Below are 24,316 nucleotides of genomic sequence, written 5' to 3'. Positions count from 1 at the left end.
GCTCAGTGCTTTGTGACCACCGAGAGGGGTGGGATAGGGAGGGTGGGAGGGAGGGAGACGCAGAGGGAGGAGATGTGGGGATATATGTATACGAATAGCTGATTCACTTTGTTATAAAGCAGAAACTAATAATTACTGTAAAGCAATTATACTCCAATAAAGATGTTAAAAAAAAAACAAAACAAACTTATTTTAAAGCCCTAACACTGCAACAGATAGAACTGTACTACATAGCTCTTGTTTTATTAACTTAAAATAGAGGGTTGTGCTCAATGTCACCATAACTGTAAAGTAAATGGAGAGAGAGTATGCAAAGATGACAACAGTTAAAGAGCTGTTTTCATAGCTGCGTTGATTCTATATAAAACATGGAATATATATGAATATACGTAAGATTCTGTATCAGGGTCTGCTATGGACTAAATTCTGTCCCTTCAAAATTCATATGTTGAAGCCCTAATCCCCAATGCGACTATATTTGGAGATAGGGCCTATAAAGAGGTATTAAAAGTTAAATGAGGTCATAAAGGTGAGGCCTTAATTTGAAAGGACTGGTGAAATAGGAAAAAGAGATGACAGAAATCTCCCTCTCCCTCTCTGCGCAAGCACAAAAGAAAGGCCATGTAAATACACAGAAAGAAGGTGGCTATCTGCAAGCCTGGAAGAGAGGCCTCACCTGATGGCACCTTAATCTTGGAGTTGCAGCATCCAGAACTGTGAGACAATAAATCTCTGTTGTTTAAGCCCACTCAGTCTACAGTATTCTGTTATGGCAACCCAAGCTAATATATGGTCTTTGCATTTACATTACAAACTTGTTCCATAGAAATCAGCCTATCTTCCTCCTCACTTCATTCTAGGCAATGTTCAAAAGTTACTCTATCAAGTAACTTTTTCATCTACCTATCTCAAATTCCACCACTTATCTAAAATTGCAAGCTTCTTCATTGTGACACTTGTCACTCTCTATTTCCTGGACCTGCTTCACTTTTCCACATAGAGTTTATCACTACTTGAGACATTGTACATTTTATTATTTGACCACCAAGGACAGAATAAAAGCTTCATAATAATAAACTATTTTAATAGGAATACAAATTTAAGAATGATAAAGTATATAGGGACTTTGCAACTAGAAAAATCTGTTTTTTAAAATCTACACTTTGGGGCTTCCCTGGTGGCCCAGTGGTTGAGAGTCCGCCTGCCGATGCAGGGGACATGGGTTCGTGCCCCGGTCCGGGAAGGTCCCACATGCCGCAGAGCGCCTGGGCCCGTGAGCCATGGCCGCTGGGCCTACGCGTCTGGAGCCTGTGCTCCGCAACGGGAGAGGCCACAGCAGTGAGAGGCCTGCGTACCACAAAAAAAAAAAAAAAAGCAATAGTAATATTAATAATAATGTTACTGAATACAGTCAGGATTTCTTTGGAGTTCTGTTTGAACATTAGGGATGTATAGCCACAATATTAATTTAATGTAAATTAATTTGAAATAATTCTGTGTGTTCAAGCCACCAATTAGATATATAATTAAGTTCATTTATTTCATTTTGTTTTTGATTTTATTGTTGTTTTAAATCTCCAACTTAATTTTGTTTTATAATCATGTAAAACATTTACATGGTTCCAAAGTCAAATCTATAAAACAAGGTATATTTGGAGAAATCTAGCATCTATCCCTAACTCCTACACTGTTTCCTACCCTTCCAACTAACTGCTTTTTAAAATTAGCTTTTGATATATCTTTTCATTAAAAACAAAACAAAACCTATATCCTCCCACCCTTCATAAATAAAGAGTAGCATACTATAAGCTCTGATCTGCACCTTGCTTTATTCACTTGATTACAGATCTTGGAAATCACTCTACACAATATTAAATAAGATCTTTCTTCCCCCTTGTACAGCTACGTACACTATAGTTGATTCAACCAGTTCATGACTGTTTCCAATCTTGTGCCATTTGTTACAAAAAGGACTGCATTTCATATACATGCACATATGTACATGTGACTGAAGATAGGAAAAAAGATTTAGGAGATGAACAAAAGCAGTACGGGAATGAATTTTCAGCTCTACTGAGCTATGCTAGGCACTTCATGTTATTTTTAAATTTACTCCCTCAAGAACCCTATCGGGCAGGAAATATATCCACTTATACATCAGAGAGATTAAATTAACCGGGTCAAAGTTACAAAATGGGGCATAACTGGCACTTGACCTAAGACTAGGGCCAAGGTCTGTGCCTTTTTTTTTTTTTTTTAAACTATTTAAGATGGATGGAATAAGAACAAAGTCAGTTATATTTTCCAACTACATGGACAGTTTTAATAACCTACCCCAAAACCATGTCACATAACTGACACAAGAAGATACCTTTTAAAATTACAGTTCTGAAATATGCTCATGCTCACATTAAAAATATATGTGAAAAATAACGGATTGATATCAGCAATACTAAAGGGAGTAAAACACTTACTTGGATCATTTAGGTCTGACAGGCTTGTTTTCCTTTCTTTCAGGTTTGTGATTTTGGCTACTTTTGCCCTAGGTAAAATGACTTTCCCATTAGTCTGTAAATTATTCTGTCCACTATCATCACAATTCACAATAATATCAATTGGAACCTTTCCCACACTGTTGCCATAAAACTTCTTGGCTGGTAATGCTGTGTTTTGTGACTTCTGTCCTCCAGAATTCTGATGAATTGATGTTCTTAATAATCCAGTAGATTCATTCAAAGTTACAGCTTGTCTGCAATTTCTTTGCAAATCCTTAGGAAAAGGAATACCACAACTTTGGCATTTGGTCTGATTTTCTTTTTCTTTTCCACATTTTGGACAATATCCACACTGTTTAGAAACCTTAAATTCCAAAAAATAAAAAATAAGGAAAGAAACAAAAGACTTTGGCATTTTATTTCAACATCATGGAACAACAACAACAGTAATCTCAAAATTAAATCTCCTACTTCCCATCATCATCACTATGGCTACCACAAGACCCTGAATGTTATTTGAGATTTAGCATCAGAATGCTGGAAGGAATGTTCAAACCATCTAGTCCAGCAGTCTTCAAATTGGACTATGTATATTCCTCAAGGGTTACATAAAGATCTTCTAAGGCATACAGGACATATATAATCTCAAGGGAATCAACATCTAGATCCTCAATTCACACATGTAACCTTTCCCAAAACTGATTTGATTATGCTTCTCATGTCAAAGCACCACCTGCCAATTGTTCTTCTCATACTTAAAAGCAAAAAAAAAAGAACACTAAACCCATCTTCCATTTGAAATATTACAAGTGTGCACTGCCTTGCGGTATAAAAATCACCGAACCAAGCAGAAGGATAATTTTAAATGTTGGAAAAATGAATCAATTCTAAGTTCTGATTAATAAAAACTTTTACAAGATAATTTATTTCTAAGACAGTACTTCAAAACTATATTAAGGAAGGCCTAATCTAGGCCTCTTACAATTGTTATATCATTAAAAAATGTTTTTTGACAGTCGAGTGTCAAGTAATTTTGAAGCATATAACATAGGAGTTCAAGGTACTTGGTGATATTACTGTAATAAAACTCTTTCCATACTCATGTACCTATTTATGTGAACAAGGTTCTGTAGCACTTATGTCTATAAGAAGGAAAATAAATATACAAATAATGCAAATGGTTGACCACGTCCTACTGTACCAGAAAGGGAAACCCATAAACAACAGAGTAGTCCCTATCTACATACTACGCTCTAATCCTCTAAAAACATATCTAAACCCCATTATTTTTATGACGAGCATAGATATACGTATTTCCACCTCTAGCTAGGTTTAAAAAATATCATGGTACACTCAAAAAAGTTTAAATACGTTCATTTATGTGGGAGCTAGACCCCCATTTGCCACAGTGGGAATCAGCTATGTACATGAGCTAACTCTGCCTTTTAAGAATCGAGGATATGATCAAGCTGGGTTCAGACTGTCTCCAATACTTTATTGCCTATAATAAAGGACATATTTCAGTAAAAAGAACCCCATGGAAAAGCAATACTTTCAAGTATTTTCTTTTATAAAATTGATACAGAAACAGAAAAAGCACTTCTCTACTATTAAAATTTTTAATATTAAAATATAGAAGGAAATATATCATGATCTATTATCATATGCCTTCCGTCAGCTAAGAAACACGTATCTTAGAACCGTTTGCAACAATTAGGAGTAAAATGCAGATCAGCTGAACCAAACATGATATTAAATTTTTCATGATAAAAACTAGAGATTAAGAATTTTATCAACCTAGTGACCTAAAAACTAGAATCTCAACAATGCTCAATTACTTTTAGTAAAGTAGTAAATTTTCCTAACAATTGTATGTTAAGTATAATTTCTTTTGGGAAACAAAGATTAATTAAAGTGTCATTTCCTCCCTTTTGGTCAGTGGAAGACTTACAAAATAAATCCAAATTACATATCACATAGTTATCTGCCAGTCTTTACACAATAATAACCAACTATACTTAATAAGAAAGAGCCTGCCTTTGATGAGACACCACTGAGATAATGTCATACTGTGTAAATATTCTGAACTTTTTATAGTCTCACTGAATACCAAAGACCTTGTTTTCTTACAAGCAGTACACAGTGTGAAATTTCACAGACTACACATGGAAAGAAAAACCACTAATCTTATTCAAGAATTTAAAGTTACGTACAGGATGGCACCAATCTATTCTTTATCTCCACTAAGAAAAGCATAAGTGGCATGGGAGTAAACATAAAAAGGAAGAAAATATATATTAGATGTTAAAAAAAAAATTCTGAGGTTTTTAGCTTGCATGCCTAATGGAGAAAGGATGATGTGTCTGGGAAGGAGCTTTCTTCCTCTCTCCTCCTTTCCCTGGGTCAAGCAGTGGGCCAAGCACTGTGGGGAAGGCCAGTATGTCCCAAGCCGACCTTAGGCTGACATGTCAGAAGACTGGGCACGTAAAAGGCAATGGAGCAAATAAGTAAATACACTGGAGACGATGGGAGACAGGTTTCTCACTGTCAGAGAAGGCAGTTACAAACAAGCAACATACAAAAGGCTAAAGTAAACACTGTGGTGTTGGACTAGAAATGGAATTGTCAATGTAAACTCATAGATTTTAATAAGTACTGAATATCAACACATACGCATACAAATTATTTCCTAGTTCAGTCACTGAGAGGGCCTATAAATGTGACAACCAGTAGCAATGAGCATAACTATTGCCCAAATATCTTCCCTCCACTTATAGAAACAATGGCTCCTTGGGAGAAATGCATGACTAGAGCTGATGCAGAGAAAATACAAAGAAGTCTAGACCATCTGGTTATACCATAAAGTAAGTACTCAAATAATGATGGGAATATGTCAAAAAGAAACAGTAGCCAGCTTGAAGAACTTTCCATGGGCCAAGTCTGGGACAATGTGAGCATCAGAATGAAAAATGATAGTTATGGAGTATAACCGTTTTGTGTAAAATAAGAATCTATGTGTCTAAGCTGATAAAAACAGAAAAATATATAAGTAAATGTGGGATAAGAAAAAACTCTTATTAATAAATGAGTATAGGGACTTTCCTGGTGGCGCAGTGGTTAAGAATCTGCCTGCCAATGCAGGGGACCCAGGTTCAAGCTCTGGTCTGGGAAGATCCCACATGCCATGGAGCAACTAAGCCCGTGGGCCACAACTACTGAGCCCATGATCTAGAGCTGGCGAGCCACAACTACTGAGCCTGTGCTGCAACTACTGAAGCCCACGTGCTGCAACTACTGAAGCCCGCGTGCCTAGAGCCCGTGCTCCGCAACAGGAGAAGCCACGGCAATGAGAAGCCTGCTCACCACAACTAGAGAAAGCCCATGCACAGCAACAAAGTCCCAATGCAGCCAAAAATAAATAAGTAAAATAAATAAATGAGTATAGAAGTATCTACTAAAAATACCTACTAAAATACCGGAAAAAATCTAGAAGAGTACATCTTAAGATAAAAGTGAGTAATGTGAAAATCAACATTATATACTTCCCGATATGATGCAATAAGATCATAGCATCACTTCTGAGGATTCTTGAAAAATGTATAAATCATGATGAACCATTAGACAAATCCAACTTGAGGTACAAAGTAAGAGGCCTATATTCCTTACAAATATCAAGGTTATTAATGAGAAGGGAATATCAAGGAATTATTCCAGATTAAAGAAGACTGAAGATCATGACAACTAAATGTACATGATCCTGTTCCCATAAAGGACACTGGTTAGGGAAAATCTGAGTGAAGTTTGTGGATTAGATGATAATTTTGGATCCATGTTAATTAAAAATATTTGACAGTTGTACTCTGGTTATATAGGAGAATTTTTTTTTTTTTTTAAGGAAACACACACTAAAGTATTATGTAGTAAATGGGCATTCTGCCTTACTTATACTCAAATGGTACAGAAAAATACACACACACACACACACACACACACACACAAAGGAAGGCAGAGTGAGGGAGAACAATAAAGCAAATGTGGAAAACTGGGGAATTAAATGGAAGAATATGTGGATACTTATCATTTTTTCTATAAATTTAAACTTATTTCTAAAAATTTCTGATTGAGAGCAATCATTTGAAGTATGCTGCAGGGAGGTACTCACAAATTCTTTTCAGAAAGATATATTCTGGATTTTTGATAATTGAAAAATGATCTAGTGAAGGCAGAAAAGTTTGCCTAAATAACTTTTCTAGTTCTCTTCCAGTCCTATTCAAAAGGTCACCTAGAATTTAATAAATACTAAAAATAATATTAATAAAAATACCAATTGATTAGCAACAAAGAATAATTTCTCTACCCACCTCTAAATCAGTTAAACATTTTTTGGAAGCAGGAGACACAGAATGTGGGGTAGACTGACATGTACTACTGTGACGTTTCTGTGCAACTTTCCTTTTAATTTCAAATTCCAGGTGTGATTCAGACTCTTCTGTTTTTTTCATTATATGATCTAAAGGAAGGGGGAAAAAAAAGTACTGAAATTAAACTTTATAAATTCCTCATGATCTTTTGCTATGAAAAAATACTAACTTATATAATCAAATTATGTTTTAGTTAAAATGAACTAATGTTTCAATATGTACAATAAAGAAAAACAGAACTTTAGGTCAGAGCCAGTGGCCATCTCCTGGTTGCTCACCAGGATCTCTCTGCCAGCCCCCAAACTGTGGACCATTTTCATCAAGTGTACCAATATTCTCTTCAGCTTATTCTGTGCAACTAAGGCAGAAGAGCACTTCCTGTACTGAATCTCTCTCTCTCTTTCTCTCTCTCTCACACACACACACACACACACACACACATTTTTTTCTCCCCTAAGTTGGTTACTCTTCTTAGATTGGTAATGAGAAAAATGTGAATTCAAACATTGGGTACAACTGTTTAGATAAAGGAAACTAAACTAATTCTCGATTTAATGGTTTTTTAAATTTAAGACACACAAAAGAGAATTTTCTTCATTATTTTTCAATGTAAATTCAATCATTTTCATTTCTAATTAATTCATAATTCGAATTTTTAAATGATTTAACGAACTCCAAACAGAACAATTTAAAATTTATTACAATCTGACTTCACCAGCAAAGAAAACTGAACACGTTTCTAAAACAAAAGTTAATGAATCTACAAACTAAAATGCTCTACCTGCATAATTCCAAGTCTGTTAAATACTTCCGTTTTCCTATCTTTTACATCCTCTTATCTTCTGATTTTTTTAAAATAAGGAGATCATCTACACATAAAAATCAGCATTATCTTTCTGAGCTTGGTATACAATACTGTCTTAAGAAACCCATGCAATTACTCTGGTTTAGTGCAATCACAGAGTCCCACTAAGTGACTCCACCTTCTCCTCCATTGTCCAGTCTGAACACCTTTATTTTCCTGGACACCAAAGCTAGATATCTGAGTAAGCGTTGACTTATCCTTGTGTATCCTTTCTCACAGTCAAGTGAATTCTACTAATAGCTCTTGAACTCATTCCTTCCTCTCCAACTCCACTGCCACTATATTTCAGATGCTTAACTCCTACCTCAAATGATCTCCCTCACTCCAATTCTGCTTGCTTCAAATCCTTCTCCCCTACTGCCAAGGTCATCTTTCAAATATGATTCTACCATTCTAATGCTTAAAATCTTTCAATGATTCCATTAGCTAAGGAAAAAAGTCTAAACCCCGTATCCGGCCAAGCAGAAGGCTGCACTGATGTTCCAGTCTTAATTCCAAAAATACTATACCTCAAATACATGCATTTCTCCAGGATGTTTTCTTTCACCCCCTTATATATATGCTGTTCTCTTCACAAGCAAAGCCCTCCCTACTTATCTAGTAAATTCAAACTATTCTTTATTAAGAAGCTACCTCTATCCCACACTAAGTATGATGAAGCAAATACTCAGAGCTTCCACAGCACTTTATCCATACTTCTATTAGTACTCATTTTATTTTAAGCTAATTATTTGCACTGATCTGTTTCCTCTCATTATACTGTCAGCTCTGGAAAAGCAGCAATCATGTTTTAGACACCTGTTTTCTTAAGAGTTTGGAAACTGCACAAGGCAGGGGCTCAAAAAAGTGTTTACTGGATTAATGAATCACATCAGAAAAGACTATATGACACATTCAAAACAGATGAAATCACATGGTTGAAAGGAAGGGATGTTAGTACTATGTCACCTCGGAAAATGTCTTAACTCTGTCACACAGAGAAACTGATACAGTCACAGATCTAGAAACATAAGGATTCAGCCAGGGAGAGGAAAGGAAAGCTGCTCCCAAGAACACCTGAGGTTACAGACCAGCTGCTCCAGTCAAAGCATCTAGCTGTTAGCTATATTCCTATGAAGGCTAACTTACTTTGTTAGATGGATTGGATATAAAAAGCAGTTTCCATACAAATGAGTATTAAAGAACTAGAATGTGGCACTAAGTAAAAAAGGAGGCAGACAAGATTTGGAATTCAGAAAATACACACAACAGTTATCTGGAATACACAACCAATTACTGGTATAATTTAATTTACAGAGACAGCTGTCTTAAAACACGGGTTTTTTTTTTTTCTCCTCCAACTTTTCTTGGTCTTGCTAATTAAATTTTTGTACGTACACAAGAGAGCTTTTTCCTTTTAAACGTATTTTAGGAATCTTTGTAATCCCCACAATATCACTGTAAATCATTTTGCTCGAGTATATCTCTATATCGTTTTCCTGCCAGGCCCTACTCAGAGACTGACATTTTAAAAACTATTATCATTTCAATCCTGATCATATACTCACACTCTTCTCTCCACTATAGCTATCTCATCATGTCTATGTCACATTTTTCTCTATCTCTTAACACAATTAACAAGGGGGGAAACAAGGGGTCCAAGCCCTGAGAGAAACTGAAAATTTTTATTGATAATAGAGAAAAACGTTGTTTATATGTACCACATCTTCTTTATCTATTCCTCTCTCAATGGACACTTAGGTTGCTTCCATGTCCTGGCTATTGTAAATAGCGCTGCAATGAACATTAGGGTACACGTATCTTTTCGAATTGTGGTTTTCTGAGGGTATATGCCCAGGAGTGGGACTGCTGGATCACATGGTAGCTCTATTTTTAGTTTTTTAAGGAATCTCCATACTGTTCTCCACAGTGGCTATACTAATTTACATTCCCACCCACAGTGTAGAAAGGTTTCTTTTTCTTCACACCCTCTCCAGCATGTATTGTTCGTAGATTTTTTTTGATGATGGCTACCTCATTGTATTTCTCTAACAATTAGTGCTGTTAGCATCTTTTCGTGTGCTTTTTGGCCATCTGTATGTTTTGGTCTTCTTCAGAGAAATGTCTATTTAGATATTCTGCCCATTTTCTGATTGGGTTGTTTGTTTTTTTGTTACTGAGCTGCATGAGCTGTTTTTATATTTTGGAGATTAATCCCTTGTCGGTCGCTTCATTGGCAAATATCTTCTCCCATTCTGTGGGTTGTCTTTTCGTTTTGTTTATTGTTTGCTTTGCTGTGCAAAAGCTTTTAAGTTTAATTAGGTCCCATTTGTTTTTGTTTTTGTTTTCATTACTTTAGGAGGTGGATCGAAAAAGATCTTGCTACGATTTATGTCAGAGAGTGTTCTCCCTATGTTTTCCTCAAAGAGTCTTATAGTACCCAGCCTTACATTTAGGTCTTTAATGCATTTTGAGTTTATTTTTGTGTATGGTGTTAAAGAATGTTCCAATTTCATTTTTTTACATGTAGCTGTCCAGTTTCCCTAGCACCATTTATTGAAAGTGACTTGTCTTTCCTCCATTGTATAGTCTTGCCTCCGTTGTTGTAGATTAACTGACTGTAGGTGCGTGGATTTATCTCTGGGCTTTCTATCCTGTTCCATTGATCTATATATCTGTTTTTGTGCCAGTACGATACTGCTTTGATGACTGCAGCTTTGTAGTATAGTCTGAAGTCAGGGAGCCTGATTCCTCCAGCTCTGTTTTTCTTTCTCAAGATTGCTTTGACCATTCAGGGCCTTTTGTGTCTCCATACAAATTTTAAGATTTTTTTGTTCTAGTTTTGTGAAAAATGCCACTGGTAATTTGATAGGGATTGCATGAATCTGTAGTTTGCCTTGAGTAGTATAGTCTTTTTTTTTTTTTTTTTTGCGGTATGCGGGCCCCTCACTGTTGTGGCCTCTCCTGTTGCGGAGCACAGGCTCTGGACGCACAGGCTCAGCGGCCATGGCTCACAGGCCTAGCCGCTCCACAGCATGTGGGATCTTCCCAGACGGGGGCACAAACCTGTGTCCCCTGCATCAGCAGGCGGACTCTCAACCACTGAGCCACCAGGGAAGCCCATGTATAGTCATTTTTGACAACAATGATTCTTCCAATCCAAGAACATGGTATATCTTTCCATCTGTTTGTGTCATCTTCAATTTCTTTCATCAGCGTCTTATAGTTTTTGGAGTACAGGCCTTTGTCTCCTTAGGTAGGTTTATTCCTAGGTGTTTTATTCTTTTTGTTGCAATGGTAAATGAGATTGTTTCTTTACTTTCTCTTTCTGATCTTGCATTGTTAGTGTATAGAAATGCAACAGATTTCTGTGTGTTAATTTTGTATCCTGCAACTTAACCAAATTCATTAATGAGCTCTAGTAGTTTTTTGTAGCATCTTTAGGATTTTCTGTGTATAGATACATACACTCCAATGTTGACAGCAGTACTATTTACAATAGCCAAGACATGGAAGCAACCTAAGTGTCTACTGACAGATGAACGGATAAAGGAGATGTGGTACATATATACAATGGAATATTACTCAGCCATAAAAAAGAATGAAATAATGTTATCTGCAGCAACACGGATGGACCTAGAGATTGTCATATTGAGTGCAGTAAGTCAGACAGAGAAAGACAAATATCATATGATAACGCTTATATGTGGAATCTAAAAAGATGGTACAGATGAAATTATTTACAAAACAGAAATAGAGTCACAGATATAGAAAACAATCTTATGGTTACTAGCGGGGCAGGGGGAGGGTTAAATTGGGAGATTGGGACTGACAAATATACCCTACTATACACAAAATAGGTAACAAAAAACAAACAAAACAAAAAAACCACAGAACCAATATATAAAGTACCCAAAGAGCTAATGTTAAATAAGCTAATACTATGAAATGGCTCACTAATTACTTCGAGAAAATTAATTTTGGAGAAATTAATTTTGAGAAATCAGGTAAAAAGGAAATTGCTTTCCCAACTTAAAGGTTTATACTCTCTAAGATGGCATTTTAAATACTGCCTTCAACGTTGTACTTAATCCACATTTATGGCCTAAAAATCCCAACCCTGTAATCATTTCGTGGGCTCAATTAAATAACATTCTAGCAGTCAGTAATCTCAGATTTCTGCACCTGCACCTCACCTGAAAATATAAAATGTTCATACTGAACACTTAATGTTCATATGTTCCCCCAAAGCTTATTTTACAACAGTTTATATATACCAGTATACCCTTCTTCATTGAATTTACATCTGTAATATGGAAGCTCTTCTGTATCACTGTGTTATTACAAAATGATTTTAAGAGGTTTTTAGATTTTTAAGAAAATAAATTTTGCCACCAAAAACGGAAGAAAAAAAAGATAATAGAGAAAAACGATTTTAAAATCTTGACCTCCTAAATCAAGATTATCTATAAGGAACTAAAGGAAAGAGACAGAAAATGCAAAGAATATTATAAGCATGCACAGAGTGAGTAAACAGGAGGTCAATCTGTAGAGAGGAGAGGATAAGCAAAGAGAAACAAAAGATTTTTCTCCTGTATGGACTCTCTGATGAATGAGAAGACGTGAACGCTGACTGAAGCCCTTCCCACACTGTTCACATTTATAGGGTTTCTCTGCAGTATGTACTCTTTGGTGAGTGTGAAGTCTGGAACTCTTACTGAAGCCCTTCCCACATTCATGACAAGTATAGGGCTTCCCCCCCGGTATGGACCCTCTGATGAATGTGAAGATCTGAGTTGTGACTAAAGTCCTTCCCACAGTCGTCACATTTGTAAGGCTTCTCTCCTGTGTGCACCCGCTAATGGATTTGAAGATTTGAGTGGGGGGGGTAAAGCCCTTACCACCGTCATCACATTTATAGGACTTTTCTCCCATGTGGACTAACTGATGAATTCGAAGATCTGAACTCTGACTGAAGCCCTTACCACACTCATCACACTTATATGATTTTTTTCCTGTGTGGACTCTCTGATGAACGTAAGTACTGAACTCCGACTAAAACTCTTACCACACTGATCACACTTAAAAAGCTTCTCTCCTATGTGAAGCCTCTGGTGAATGTGAAGTAATGAATTTCTACTAAGGTCCTTATCAAAAAAAAAGAAAATGCAAAGAATGACATTAATTAGACATTTTAAGATGAAACTTCTGAAACCAACGTGATGTGGAAGTATGGCAAATGACTGACAGTGTATGGGAAACTAGAGTAGATCTACAAAGAGACAATAAGCATAAATAAGTTAATGTCAATGTCAGGATTAAGAAATTCCTTTGGGATTCTATCTTCCATGGAAAGAGAAAAACACTTGAGAAGATTATGACAATTCATGTGAAAATTAACTAGCTTCAAATTATAGCCAGAAACATAATATGGCAAAAGATTTAAAACCTGACTGGTCCAGGAATGGCAAATGTCTAACAAGAGGATCATGAAAGTTTTAGCAGCTAACTGATCATGGAAGTCATTTTTGCTAAACTGTGCCAAACCCTCAACAAAGTACTCCAGGGAGGTACTTGAGATGAAACCTATGTGACACTCTTGCTTTCACTGAATGCCCCCTTCTGGGGATGAGAAGGTGAATACTGAGTGTTTACCCAAGACCACACAAAACAAACACCAAGATTAACACGAGACACCATAAAGCTCCTGGCAGAGAACACAGGCAAAGCATTCTCTGACATAAATAGTACCAATGTTTTCTTAGGTCAGTCTCCCAAGGCAACAGAAGTAAAAGCAAAAAGAAACAAATGGGGCCTAATCAAACTTATAAGCTTTTGCACAGCAAAGGAAACCATCAACAAAACAAAAAGACAACCTATGGGCTGGGAGAAAATATTTTCAAATGATGCGACCGACAAGGGCTTCATTTCCAAAATATACAAACAGCACATATGACTCAATAACAAAAAAAACCAAACAATCCAATCAAAAAACAGGCAGAGGACATAGACATTTCTCCAAAGAAGATATACAGATGGCCAATAGGCACATGAAAAGATGCTCAACATCACGAATTATCAGAGAAATGCAAATAAAAACTACAATGAGGAATCACTGTACACCAGTCAGAATGGCCATCATTAAGAAGTCCACAAACTAGAAATGCTGGAGAGGGTGTGGAGAAAAGGGAACCCTCCTTCACTGTTGGTGGAAATATAGATTGGTGCAGCCACTATGGAGAACAGTATGGAGGTTCCTTAAAAAACTAAAAATAGAATTACCATATGACCCAGCAATCCCATTCCTGGGCATATATCCAGAGGAAACTCTCATTCAAAAAGATACATGTACCCCAATGTTCACAGCACCACAATTTACAACAGCCAAGACATGGAAGCAACCTAAATGTCCATCAACAGATGAATGTATAAAGAAGATTGATATGTGTGTATACACACACACACACACACAGGAATACTACTTCCCCATAAAAAAAGAATGAAATAACCTCATTTGCAGTAACATGGATGGACCCAGAGATTATCATACTAAAACAAAACAAATATCATATGATATCACTTATGTATGTGGAATCTAAAATATGATACAAATGCACTTATTAAAAAAACAAAACAAAAAACAGAAACAGACTCACAGACAGAGAAAACAAATTTATGGTTACCAAAGAGGAAAGTGGGGAAGGGATAAATTAGGAGTTTGGGATTAGCAGATACAAACTACTATATATAAAATAGATAAACAACAAGACAAGGCCCTATTGCAGGGCACAGAGACCTATATTCAATATCTTATAATGGAAAAAAATATGAAAAAGAATATATATTTATAACTGAATCACTTTGCTGTATACCAGACACTAACACAACAGTTGTAAATCAACTATATACTTCAATGAAAAAAAAAAAAAAGATTGGGATATTTCCTGCTGGATTTTCTAGCTCAATGTCTTTTTAATATACCACACTATTTCCAGATACTCAGAAAAGGTAAGAATATGGAAGATATTATGAGACAAGTAAAAGTGATTAATAGGTTGGATCTTTAGAATAAATTTTAAAACCTAAACTTAAAAAAAAATGTCCTCCATAAAAAGAACATTTATAGTAGCTTTACTCATAATCTTAAAACAAACAAACAAACAAAAAACCCCTGGATGGGCTTCCCTGGTGGTGCAGTGGTTGAGAGTCCCCCTGCCGATGCAGGGGACACGGGTTTGTGTCCCGGTCCGGGAAGATCCCACATGCCGCGGAGCGGCTGGTACCGTGAGTCATGGCCGCTGAGCCTGCGCGTCCGGAGCCTGTGCTCCGCAACGGGAGAGGCCACAGCAGTGAGAGGCCCGCGTACTGCAAAAACAAAAAACAAAAAACAAAAAAACCCTGGAAACAACTCAGGTGTCCATCATCAGGAGAATGCTAAACAAACTGGTACAGCCATACAATGGAACACTAAAGTAACAAATTACTAATGCATGCAACAACATGGATGTATCTCAAAAAAACTATCCAGAGTGAAAAGAAGACTTACAACAAAGAGTACACATTGTATTATTCCACTTATATGAAAATAGTTACCTTTGAGGGGGCAGGGATGAGGAGTAACTGAAAGGAACATGAGGGAACTTTCTGCAGTGATGATATCATTTGTACTATGTCTTCCCAGGGCTTTGGGTTAGTAAGGTATGTGTACTTGTCAAAATGTATTTAACTGTACACTTATGACTTGTGCATTTCATTGTATGTAAATTTTATTTCAAAAGAGAAAAAGAAAACTAAAACATATATTGAACTCTAGATAATGATATGCCTGCTGAAGTGTTCAGGAGTAAACTGTACTGGTGTAACTTACTTTAAAATGCATTGGAAAAAAATAAGATGAGTTTATATATAAATGGATGATTAGATATGTGATAAAGTTAAGTATAGAAAAGTGTGAACTGTAGAATCTATGTAGTAGATATATGTGTATTCACTGTGAAAGTCTTTCAACTTTTTGGTATCTTTGAAAATTTTCATAATAGAAGTCGGAGGTGGGGTGGGGCAAGGACAGCCCTTAACTTTTTTGTTTGAAAATTTAGTTGTGATATTACTAATCTGCCAGAAACTATATACCTCAAGGAGAGTCAGAACACAAACAACTATCTTTATTATGGTTATTTATTTGCTTTTAAGTTATTTTTATCGTCTGTCAAAAGAGAAAGACTAGAAAAACAGCTGGTTTTCTCCATCATGTAGCTGTTACTATGACTGGTTTTCAGTATAGAATAAAATGGCAGTCATATATCACATTCTCATTACAACCTCCTTAAAAATCACTTTTGTCTATGTGAAATATGTGATAAACAGGCAAAGGAGACAACAGGCAGACATGAATAAAAGAAGAAATCCAAATGGCCACTGAACACATAAAATGCTTCGTCAGTAATGAGGAAATTAAAAAAAAAACCAAATACTACTTCCCTATCAGCCTGGCAAAGCCTGAAGGATAGTAATATCTACTGTTGCTGAGGAGCATGTGAGAAAACAGGCACACTCAGATCCTGCTTGCTGGGAGCTGACACCCTTTACAGAAAGCATTTTGGCAGTAATATATCAAAAGTCTTTAAAATGTGCATAAATTTTGTTCTTATAATTTTATTTCTAGGGATTTGACCTAAGTAAATAATAGATAAAGTACATAATATGAGCTAAATTGTTAATAATATATATAATATCAAAACATTAAAAACCTAAATTATGGTACAGAAATATAGTGGGTCACTATGCATTCATGAAAAAAATGACCACAGAGACTTGGCTATATTAACTTGTAAAGTCCACTATATATAAATTCATCTATCTGATTCTTAAACTTCCTTTAATTGTGTTTTTCATTCTGGTTTTCTTCTGATATTCCAATATCTTTTAATGAGAGTATAGAAACTGGATAATAATGTAACAAAGTAAGAAGCAAGTTACAGAACAGTAAACATAGTATAAACGCATTTTTAAAAAAATGGGTATATATGCATAGAAGTCTGGCAAGTTATATGTTAAAGTACCAGGAGAAGATACTCTGACTGGTTAAGAGTGAGCGGATATTTTTCTTCTGCACATGAGTTAAACAGTGCTAAGTCAGGTGTTTAGGTTGAAATCATAATGTAATTACATTAAGAATACAATTAAATGTTCACTCAGAGACAGTATATAACGTCTATTAATTCTCTGACAAGAACACAAAGAACAGACTGGAAAACAAAAGGGAAGTTTAAGAAACAAAAGAAAGAATAGAGAAAAAAAAAGAGATCTTAATTTATAGTTATATGTTGTTATTTTACATACTTAGAAAAAATATAAAAAGACCACCAAACAAAAAAGCAATAGGATATCTGATCTATCCAAAAATTATACTTAATAGTTTACAAGCTTTAATTTAATCCTAGAGAACTGCTTATCAATGCTCGTTAGCTTAGTGTTAATAAATGGCTATAATTCATATTAAGTGCCTCTTAAATGCAAAATAAAGGAGAAAAACAATAATAAAGGAAGTTACTTTAAGTGTTAAGAATTATAAAAAAAACAGTCATTTCTTTTTAGGAGAAAATTATTCCAGGTGCTATGCCAGTAACTTATTGATCCTGGGGTTTGAAATCTCACCATTTAAAAAACTATCTCTGGGCTTCCCTGGTGGTGCAGTGGTTGAGAATCTGCCTGCTGATGCAGGGGACACGGGTTCGAGCCCTGGTCTGGGAAGATCCCACATGCCGCGGAGCAACTGGGCCCGTGAGCCACAGCTACTGGGCCTGAGCGTCTGGAGCTTGTGCTCCACAACAAGAGAGGCCGCCATAGTGAGAGGCCCGCGCACCGCAATGAACAGTGGCCCCGGCTCGCCACAACTAGAGAAAGCCCTTGCACAGAAACGAAGACCCAACACAGCCAAAAATAAATAAATTAAAAAAAAGAAAAACTATCTCCAAAGGAAATCTTAAAATAAAATACAATCTTGATGCAACAATATATGCAATATTGTTATAGCACTGTCATTCATACTATATCCAAGTATACGTGTACCTACCTAACACAAAAGCAGCTATAGTTTACAAGCTAAATATACCAATATCCCTTTCCCAAAGTTTACAAATATTACCTGTCCACATGATTGTGTGTGTGTGTATATGTATTTTGGGCTGGCCAAAAAGTTCGTTCGTTTTTTCCACAGGATGCCTCTAGTAGCACTTAGTTGTCTTTAAATTCATTTGAAACAATATTGTTAGACTGTGTTGCAACAGCTGTCATATCAGTGTGCATTAAAAAAAACATCAAAATTGGTGAATTTTTGTGTGGCCATTTTAATATTGAAGATGGAAGAAAAATGCAACATTTTTGGCACATTATGCTTTATTATTTCAAGAAAGGTTAAAAACGCAAATGAAACGAGAAAAAAAAGATTTTTTTTTTCTCATACATACAATGTATGGGGAAGGTGCTGCGATTGATCGAATGTGTCAAAAGTGGTTTGTGAAGTTTCGTGCTGGAGATTTCTTGCTGGACGATGCTCCACGGTCGGGTAGACCGCTTGAGGTTGATAGCAATCAAATTGAGACATTAATTGAGATCAATCAACATTATACCATGCAAGAGATAGCCGACGTACTCAAAATATCCAAATAAAGAGTTGAAAATCATTGGCAACAGCCTGGTTATGTTAATTGCTTTGATGTCTGGGATCCACAGAAGTTAAGCGGAAGCAACCTTGAGCATATTTCTCCATATGATTCTTGTAATGAAAACGTTCCATTTTTAAAACAAATCGTGACGGGCTATGAAAAGTGGGTACTGTACACTAATGTGGAATGGAAGAGATTGTGGGGCAAGTGAAATGAAGCACCACCAACCACACCAAAGGCAAGTCTTCATCCAAAGAAGGTGATGTTCTGTATATGGAGGGATTGGAAGGGAGTCCCCTATTATGGGCTCCTTCCAGAAAACCAAACGATTAATTCTAACAAGTACTGCTCCCAGTTACACCAACTGAAATCAGCACTCGACGACAAGCATCCGGAATTAGTCAACAGAAAACGCATGATCTTCCATCAGGATAACGCAAGACCGCATGTTCCTCTGATGACCAGGCAAAAGCTGTTACAGCTTGGCTGGGAAGTTCTGATTCATCCGCTGTATTCACCAGACATTGTACCTTTGTATTTACATTTATTTCGGCCTTTACAAAATTCTCTTAATGGAAAAAATTTCCATTCTCCGGAAGACTGTAAAAGGCAACTGGTACAGTTCTTTGTTCGAAAAGATAAAAAATTTTGGGAACGAGGAATTATGAAGTTGCCTGAAAAATGGCAGAAGGTAGTGGAACAAAAGGGTGAATACATTGTTCAATAAAGTTCTTGGTGAAAATGAAAAATATGTCTTTTATTTTTGCTTAAAAACCAAAGAAACTTTTTGGCCAACCCTATATAGATATAGATACAGATAGATAGACAGATACACATATATATACACACACACATATAACATATATATGTTATATATATGTATATGTGTGTATATATATGTATGTGTGTGTATATATATGTACGTAAGTATGTATTTACACACACACTTTATTATGAGTCCACAGGCATAAACTGAATAGGTAAGTAAAGGAGACGGTACAGCTCTTTCCTACAAAAGAATTTCAATTAATAAATGCAAAAGAAATGAAGAAAACAGAAAATTACCATTAGATAAACACCAAGTAATAACTGTTGCCAGCAAGATCCACCAATAGATGCAAAATCAGTGGGTGCAATTTTGAGGAAAAAGAGGGTATCTGCATAGTGTCAGAGTATCTCTCCCAAGATCTTTATTAAGTACACAGGGAAAAAAAATAATTTTATAGTGGAGAAACCCAGCAGAAACCACCTAACCAAGGTATGTTTAACATCACCAGCAGTAAGACAAATCAACATCATACAACCCCTGATACAATGTGTAGAAAAAGACACAACATCACTTTCATGAAAGTCTTGCCAAAAATGCATAGCCTCAATCTAATCATAAGATAACATCATACAAACTTCCAAACAGAAAGGCATTCTATGAAGTAACTGTCCATTACTCTTCAAAAGTGTCAAGGAAACTTAAGAGATGTGACAAACAAATGCAATGTAAGATCCCAAACTAGATCTTAGAACAGAAAAAAGTTACCAGTGAAAAACTGGTGAAATGAGACCAAGGTCTGTTGCTTAGTTAAGAATGTTATACCGATGCCAACTTCTTAGTTTTGTAAATGTACCATGATTGTAACATGTTAACATTAGGAGCAGCTGGGTAAAGGGTAAATGAGTCCTATTTTAATAACTTTTCAGTAGTCTAAAATGATTTCAAAATAAAAAGTTTTTCTGAAAAAAAGGTTATTCTTATCTACTTAATGAATATTATTGAACAAACAAAATATTTTTCAAAAAAGTCTGGGGCTGATTGGTATCTAAAACCATATAATGGGCCAAATCACTTAACTTACTGAAATGCATCTGTGTAAAGGGAATGATAATAGAACTTATTGTACAGTTCTTCCCTGAGGATTAGGAGTAAGTTTCTTTCTGATCTAAGGAGAAAATAATAAAGCACAGTAGTTAAGAGAATGCATGGCCTTTAGCATTAAATAGACCTGGATTCCAATACTAGTCTGTGTCCTTGAGCAAGTTGTGTAATCCCTCCGAGCCTCAATTTCCTCCTCTGTACAAAATGTAGGTAAAGTTGAATTTAGCTTATTGAGATCTTGGGTAGGGAGCCACGATAAAAACAAATAATGAATGTAAAGCAACTGACTCAGCATCTAGGGCAGATTAAGAATTCAATAAAGGTTTAAGGTATGAATGTTAAAGAGGCCAGTCATTATCACTACACTTAATAAACTTAGTGAACAGAACTATGCATTGTGAAGTATAATAATTCACATTCATAACTGCAAAGTTGTTAAGACAGGATGAAGCTAAGTTTGGAATATTCTCTTTATAAAATAGGATATGTTCAATATATGCATAAAAGATTTTCACCCAAACTAAAAGAAAAATATAGGTGCTTCAAAAAAAAAAAAAAAACAAGAAACAACAAACTGCTGGCAGTCAGGAAAACCTAGCTGCTATCTATCTATTTATGCTGCGCTGGGTCTTAGTTGCAGCATGCAGGATCTTTAGTTGTGGCATGCAGACTTCTTAGTTGCGGCACGTGGACTCTTAGTTGCAGCATGTGAGCTCTTTAGTTGTGGCATGCATGCGGGATCTAGTTCCCCAACCAGGGATTGAACCCGGGCCCCTGCACTGGGAGCACGGAGTCTTACCCACTGGAGCTGCTTAAAATCATTAGACTTTGGATAATAAGAGCCCCTAGTGCTATTTAAATAAGCAAAGGCCTATGGGATTAAGAGATACAAACTACTATTCGTAAAATATACAAGCAACAAGGATATATTCCATAGCACAGGGAATTACAGCCATTATCTTGTAATAACTTAATAAAGAATAACCTGTAAAAATACTGAATCACAATGCTGTACACCTGAAACTAATATAATATTGTAAATCAACTATAATATTTTTAAAAAGTCAAAAAATAAATAAATAAACAAGCAAAGGTCTGGGACAAACAAGATGGACACACAGATTAAGAATCTGTATTCTAGATAATGAACATCAATTTCATGGTGAAACATTTTTCATAAATGCTAGCTGCTCTTATTTTATTTTTGCTTAATATATCACTGTATTAAAAATTATTTCAATGCAAATATAAACTTCTACTTACAATAATTTTCCAACATCTACTATTAGCACAGTTTTATCAGGTATAGGCTCTTTTTAATTCAGTGCCTAATGTATTCTAAATTTTAGGATCAAAACCATTTTAATCAAGAAAAATCACATAATGTAAGATTATAACAAAGAGCAACAAAACACAATTTTGAAGCTATAACCCATCTAGAGTTAATATTTGGATCCTGAGTTTAACAACAATGCTAATATAATCAAAAAGATTTCCAACTATAATCACCTGAATGTGCACTCCTTGAATCATTCCCCAATGATTTCAGGTCACAATTATAATAAATAAATTCTCAAATCAATTATAAAAAAATGGGTCTATATATTCCTATTATACCTGGGAATATTCTAAAACTGGTACCATATTCCTATTCTACCTTCCTTACAACTACTCAAAACCCTTCACAGGTGTAACAAAAAAAACTGCACACTTACCAACACCTTGGGGCCGACTTAACCTTACAGGATTACTTTCAAATTTTTGGACATGAGGTGGGTATTCTTTCCTAGAAAAGGAAATTTATATAGTTTCAGTCTAAAAGAAAAAAATATTTTTAAAATGAAAAAGTAGAGGGAATACTTAAGATATGTTTATCAAAAGCAAATCATAGCTTGTTTGTCATATAAAAAGTGTTACTATAAAATAGTAACACTATATTACCCAAATATAGTAAACCTTAATGCGCTATAAGATCCCTAAGGGCAGTGACTATATTTTATTTACACTGTCAATCTATGAAAGCTGACAGCAGGCAGCCTTTCAAACAAATATTTAATAAATAAATACAAGTATTTGTCCTTTCAAAGTAGTCACTTTGGAAAGTTATATATTTATTCCCCCAATACGCAAAACTTTAGAATTTTTCTTTTGGAACTGCCTTCATAATCTGTTAAAAAAAAACTTAAAAAAAAACTCCTAATATTTCATTGTCACATGCATTTTTGGAATAAAAAAAGTTAGCTTATAATAAATACTCAACTTGCCCAATTTTGCTGTAAATGTTTCTAGTTGTTTAAAGATCAATGAATAAAGAATAAAGAGTGAATAAGATCTTGTCCTTGAGGATAATTCCAAAAGCAGTAAAAAAAATGATGTGTACAAAACTAGAAATCATGAAATAAGTATTTTAGTCTTATAATATGACTACATTATGGGGGTATAATTATACTTTAAAAAATATATTACATTGTCAGACTTCACACCTAACCAATTTTCAGAATTCTGAACAGGAATCCTTAGTAAATAAGGATCCTAAAATACTATAGAAGTCCAAATATACAATAGTTTGGGAGAAAAGCAAAAATCCTATAGCTAATTGTGGGATAAAAGCATTAAAGAAGGAGGTTTGCAAAAAATGCAATAAACCAGGGAGCTACAATAGCTACCTTCCCATCCTAAACAAAAGCTTCTAAAAATATTTCCATTTTATTTAACGGGGGAATTAAAGGAGGTTATTCTGTTATTTGTAAATGCATTCACCCGAGTGATCAATACTTATCACAGGGCAATATAATTAATTTAATTAATTAATTAAACAAAAATCCTAAAGGAATTTTCCTGTAAGGATTTCATATTCTTATACTGTAAAAGTCAGAGTACCTAAATTGAAAACAAAATATGAAAATGACACAAGAAGAAAATAATAAGAGTAGTGATAGTAGTGTATTTGTGACAGCAGTTAGCAAATAGTGAGCATCATGTGCCAGGTACTGTTCTAAGTGCTTTGTATCTATTAATTACTTTAATCTTCACAATAACCTTATAAAGTATATACTATTGTTAGCACTTTACAGATGAGGAAACTGAGGCACAATGAGGTTAATTAACTTGCCCATGGTCACACAACTATTAGATACCAACACCAGAATCTGAATCTTGGCAAACTGCACCAATATTGATGAGTAATGGTGTTTTCACCATTTCAATTATTATTACTGAGCAGCATTTGGTACAACTGGGTAATTTCCACACTGTCAAAATTTTAAGATTCGTGAGGATACGAGTTGTGAAGATGAGAATTTGCCTTAGAGATAGTGGTACTAGTGTTATTAAAAATAAGGTAGGTTTTCAGCTCCTAACTACATTAAGCTTTAAATAAAATGCATGTTTTTATATACTACACATGCTCACACTAAAAACGATATAACATAGTCTTATCTTTAAAACAAACAATTTTTTAATCTCTAATTTTTATAACTCTATACTGGAAAAGTAAAGATACCAACTATAAAAGGCAACCGAGTCAATAATCTGAAGCAAAATACGATACAATTATATTAAACTACAAAACCTCTATGCATTATATATTTTTAAAATAGCGGACAACAGAAACAGTAGGTATTCTTAAATACTAAGGATTATCAACAAGCAAAATAATTTGACAGAGTGGCCATAAAATCTGAAATACATATTTTGGATTTTTGTCTGCTTAATTACTTATTCTGGGGTATGCTATAAACACAGGTTTATTCAGTAATAACTGGCATAAATCACTGGAGGCAACATATCATAGATGTGCAGGGATTTCTGAAAATGCTGCACTAATTCACACTGCTCTTTGCTGTTTGACACAGTGCACTGAACCATGCACTGCTGATGAGGAACAAACAATGCACTGAATATATCATGTAACATCCATGACCTATCATGTATTGTAATGTAATGCTAAAAATTATGTATATTTGCCAACATTTCCAAACCTTATGGCCATTCTGTATCTAATATTTACTACATCTTTCCCT

General features: G+C 35.2%; 1 protein-coding gene across 2 annotated transcripts in view; it reads right to left on the bottom strand.

Annotated features, from left to right (window-relative positions):
* SENP6 (SUMO specific peptidase 6) overlaps positions 1–24,316 on the bottom strand; it is a 100,966-nt gene that overhangs the window by 35,629 nt on the left and 41,021 nt on the right. For both annotated transcript variants that reach the window (XM_007456602.1, XM_007456601.1), the window contains 3 exons: positions 22,010–22,080; positions 6,857–7,005; positions 2,475–2,769 (listed from right to left, as the gene is read on the bottom strand). In XM_007456602.1, the coding sequence (XP_007456664.1) occupies positions 2,475–2,769; positions 6,857–7,005; positions 22,010–22,080 (515 nt within the window). The remainder of the gene's footprint in view (positions 1–2,474; positions 2,770–6,856; positions 7,006–22,009; positions 22,081–24,316) is intronic.

This window comes from Lipotes vexillifer, unplaced genomic scaffold (assembly GCF_000442215.2).
Source record: "Lipotes vexillifer unplaced genomic scaffold, Lipotes_vexillifer_v1.1 scaffold1226, whole genome shotgun sequence".
Lineage (NCBI taxonomy): Eukaryota > Metazoa > Chordata > Mammalia > Artiodactyla > Lipotidae > Lipotes > Lipotes vexillifer.
Note: the sequence above shows the minus strand (reverse complement) of the source record. Positions and strands in the feature narration are given on the sequence as shown.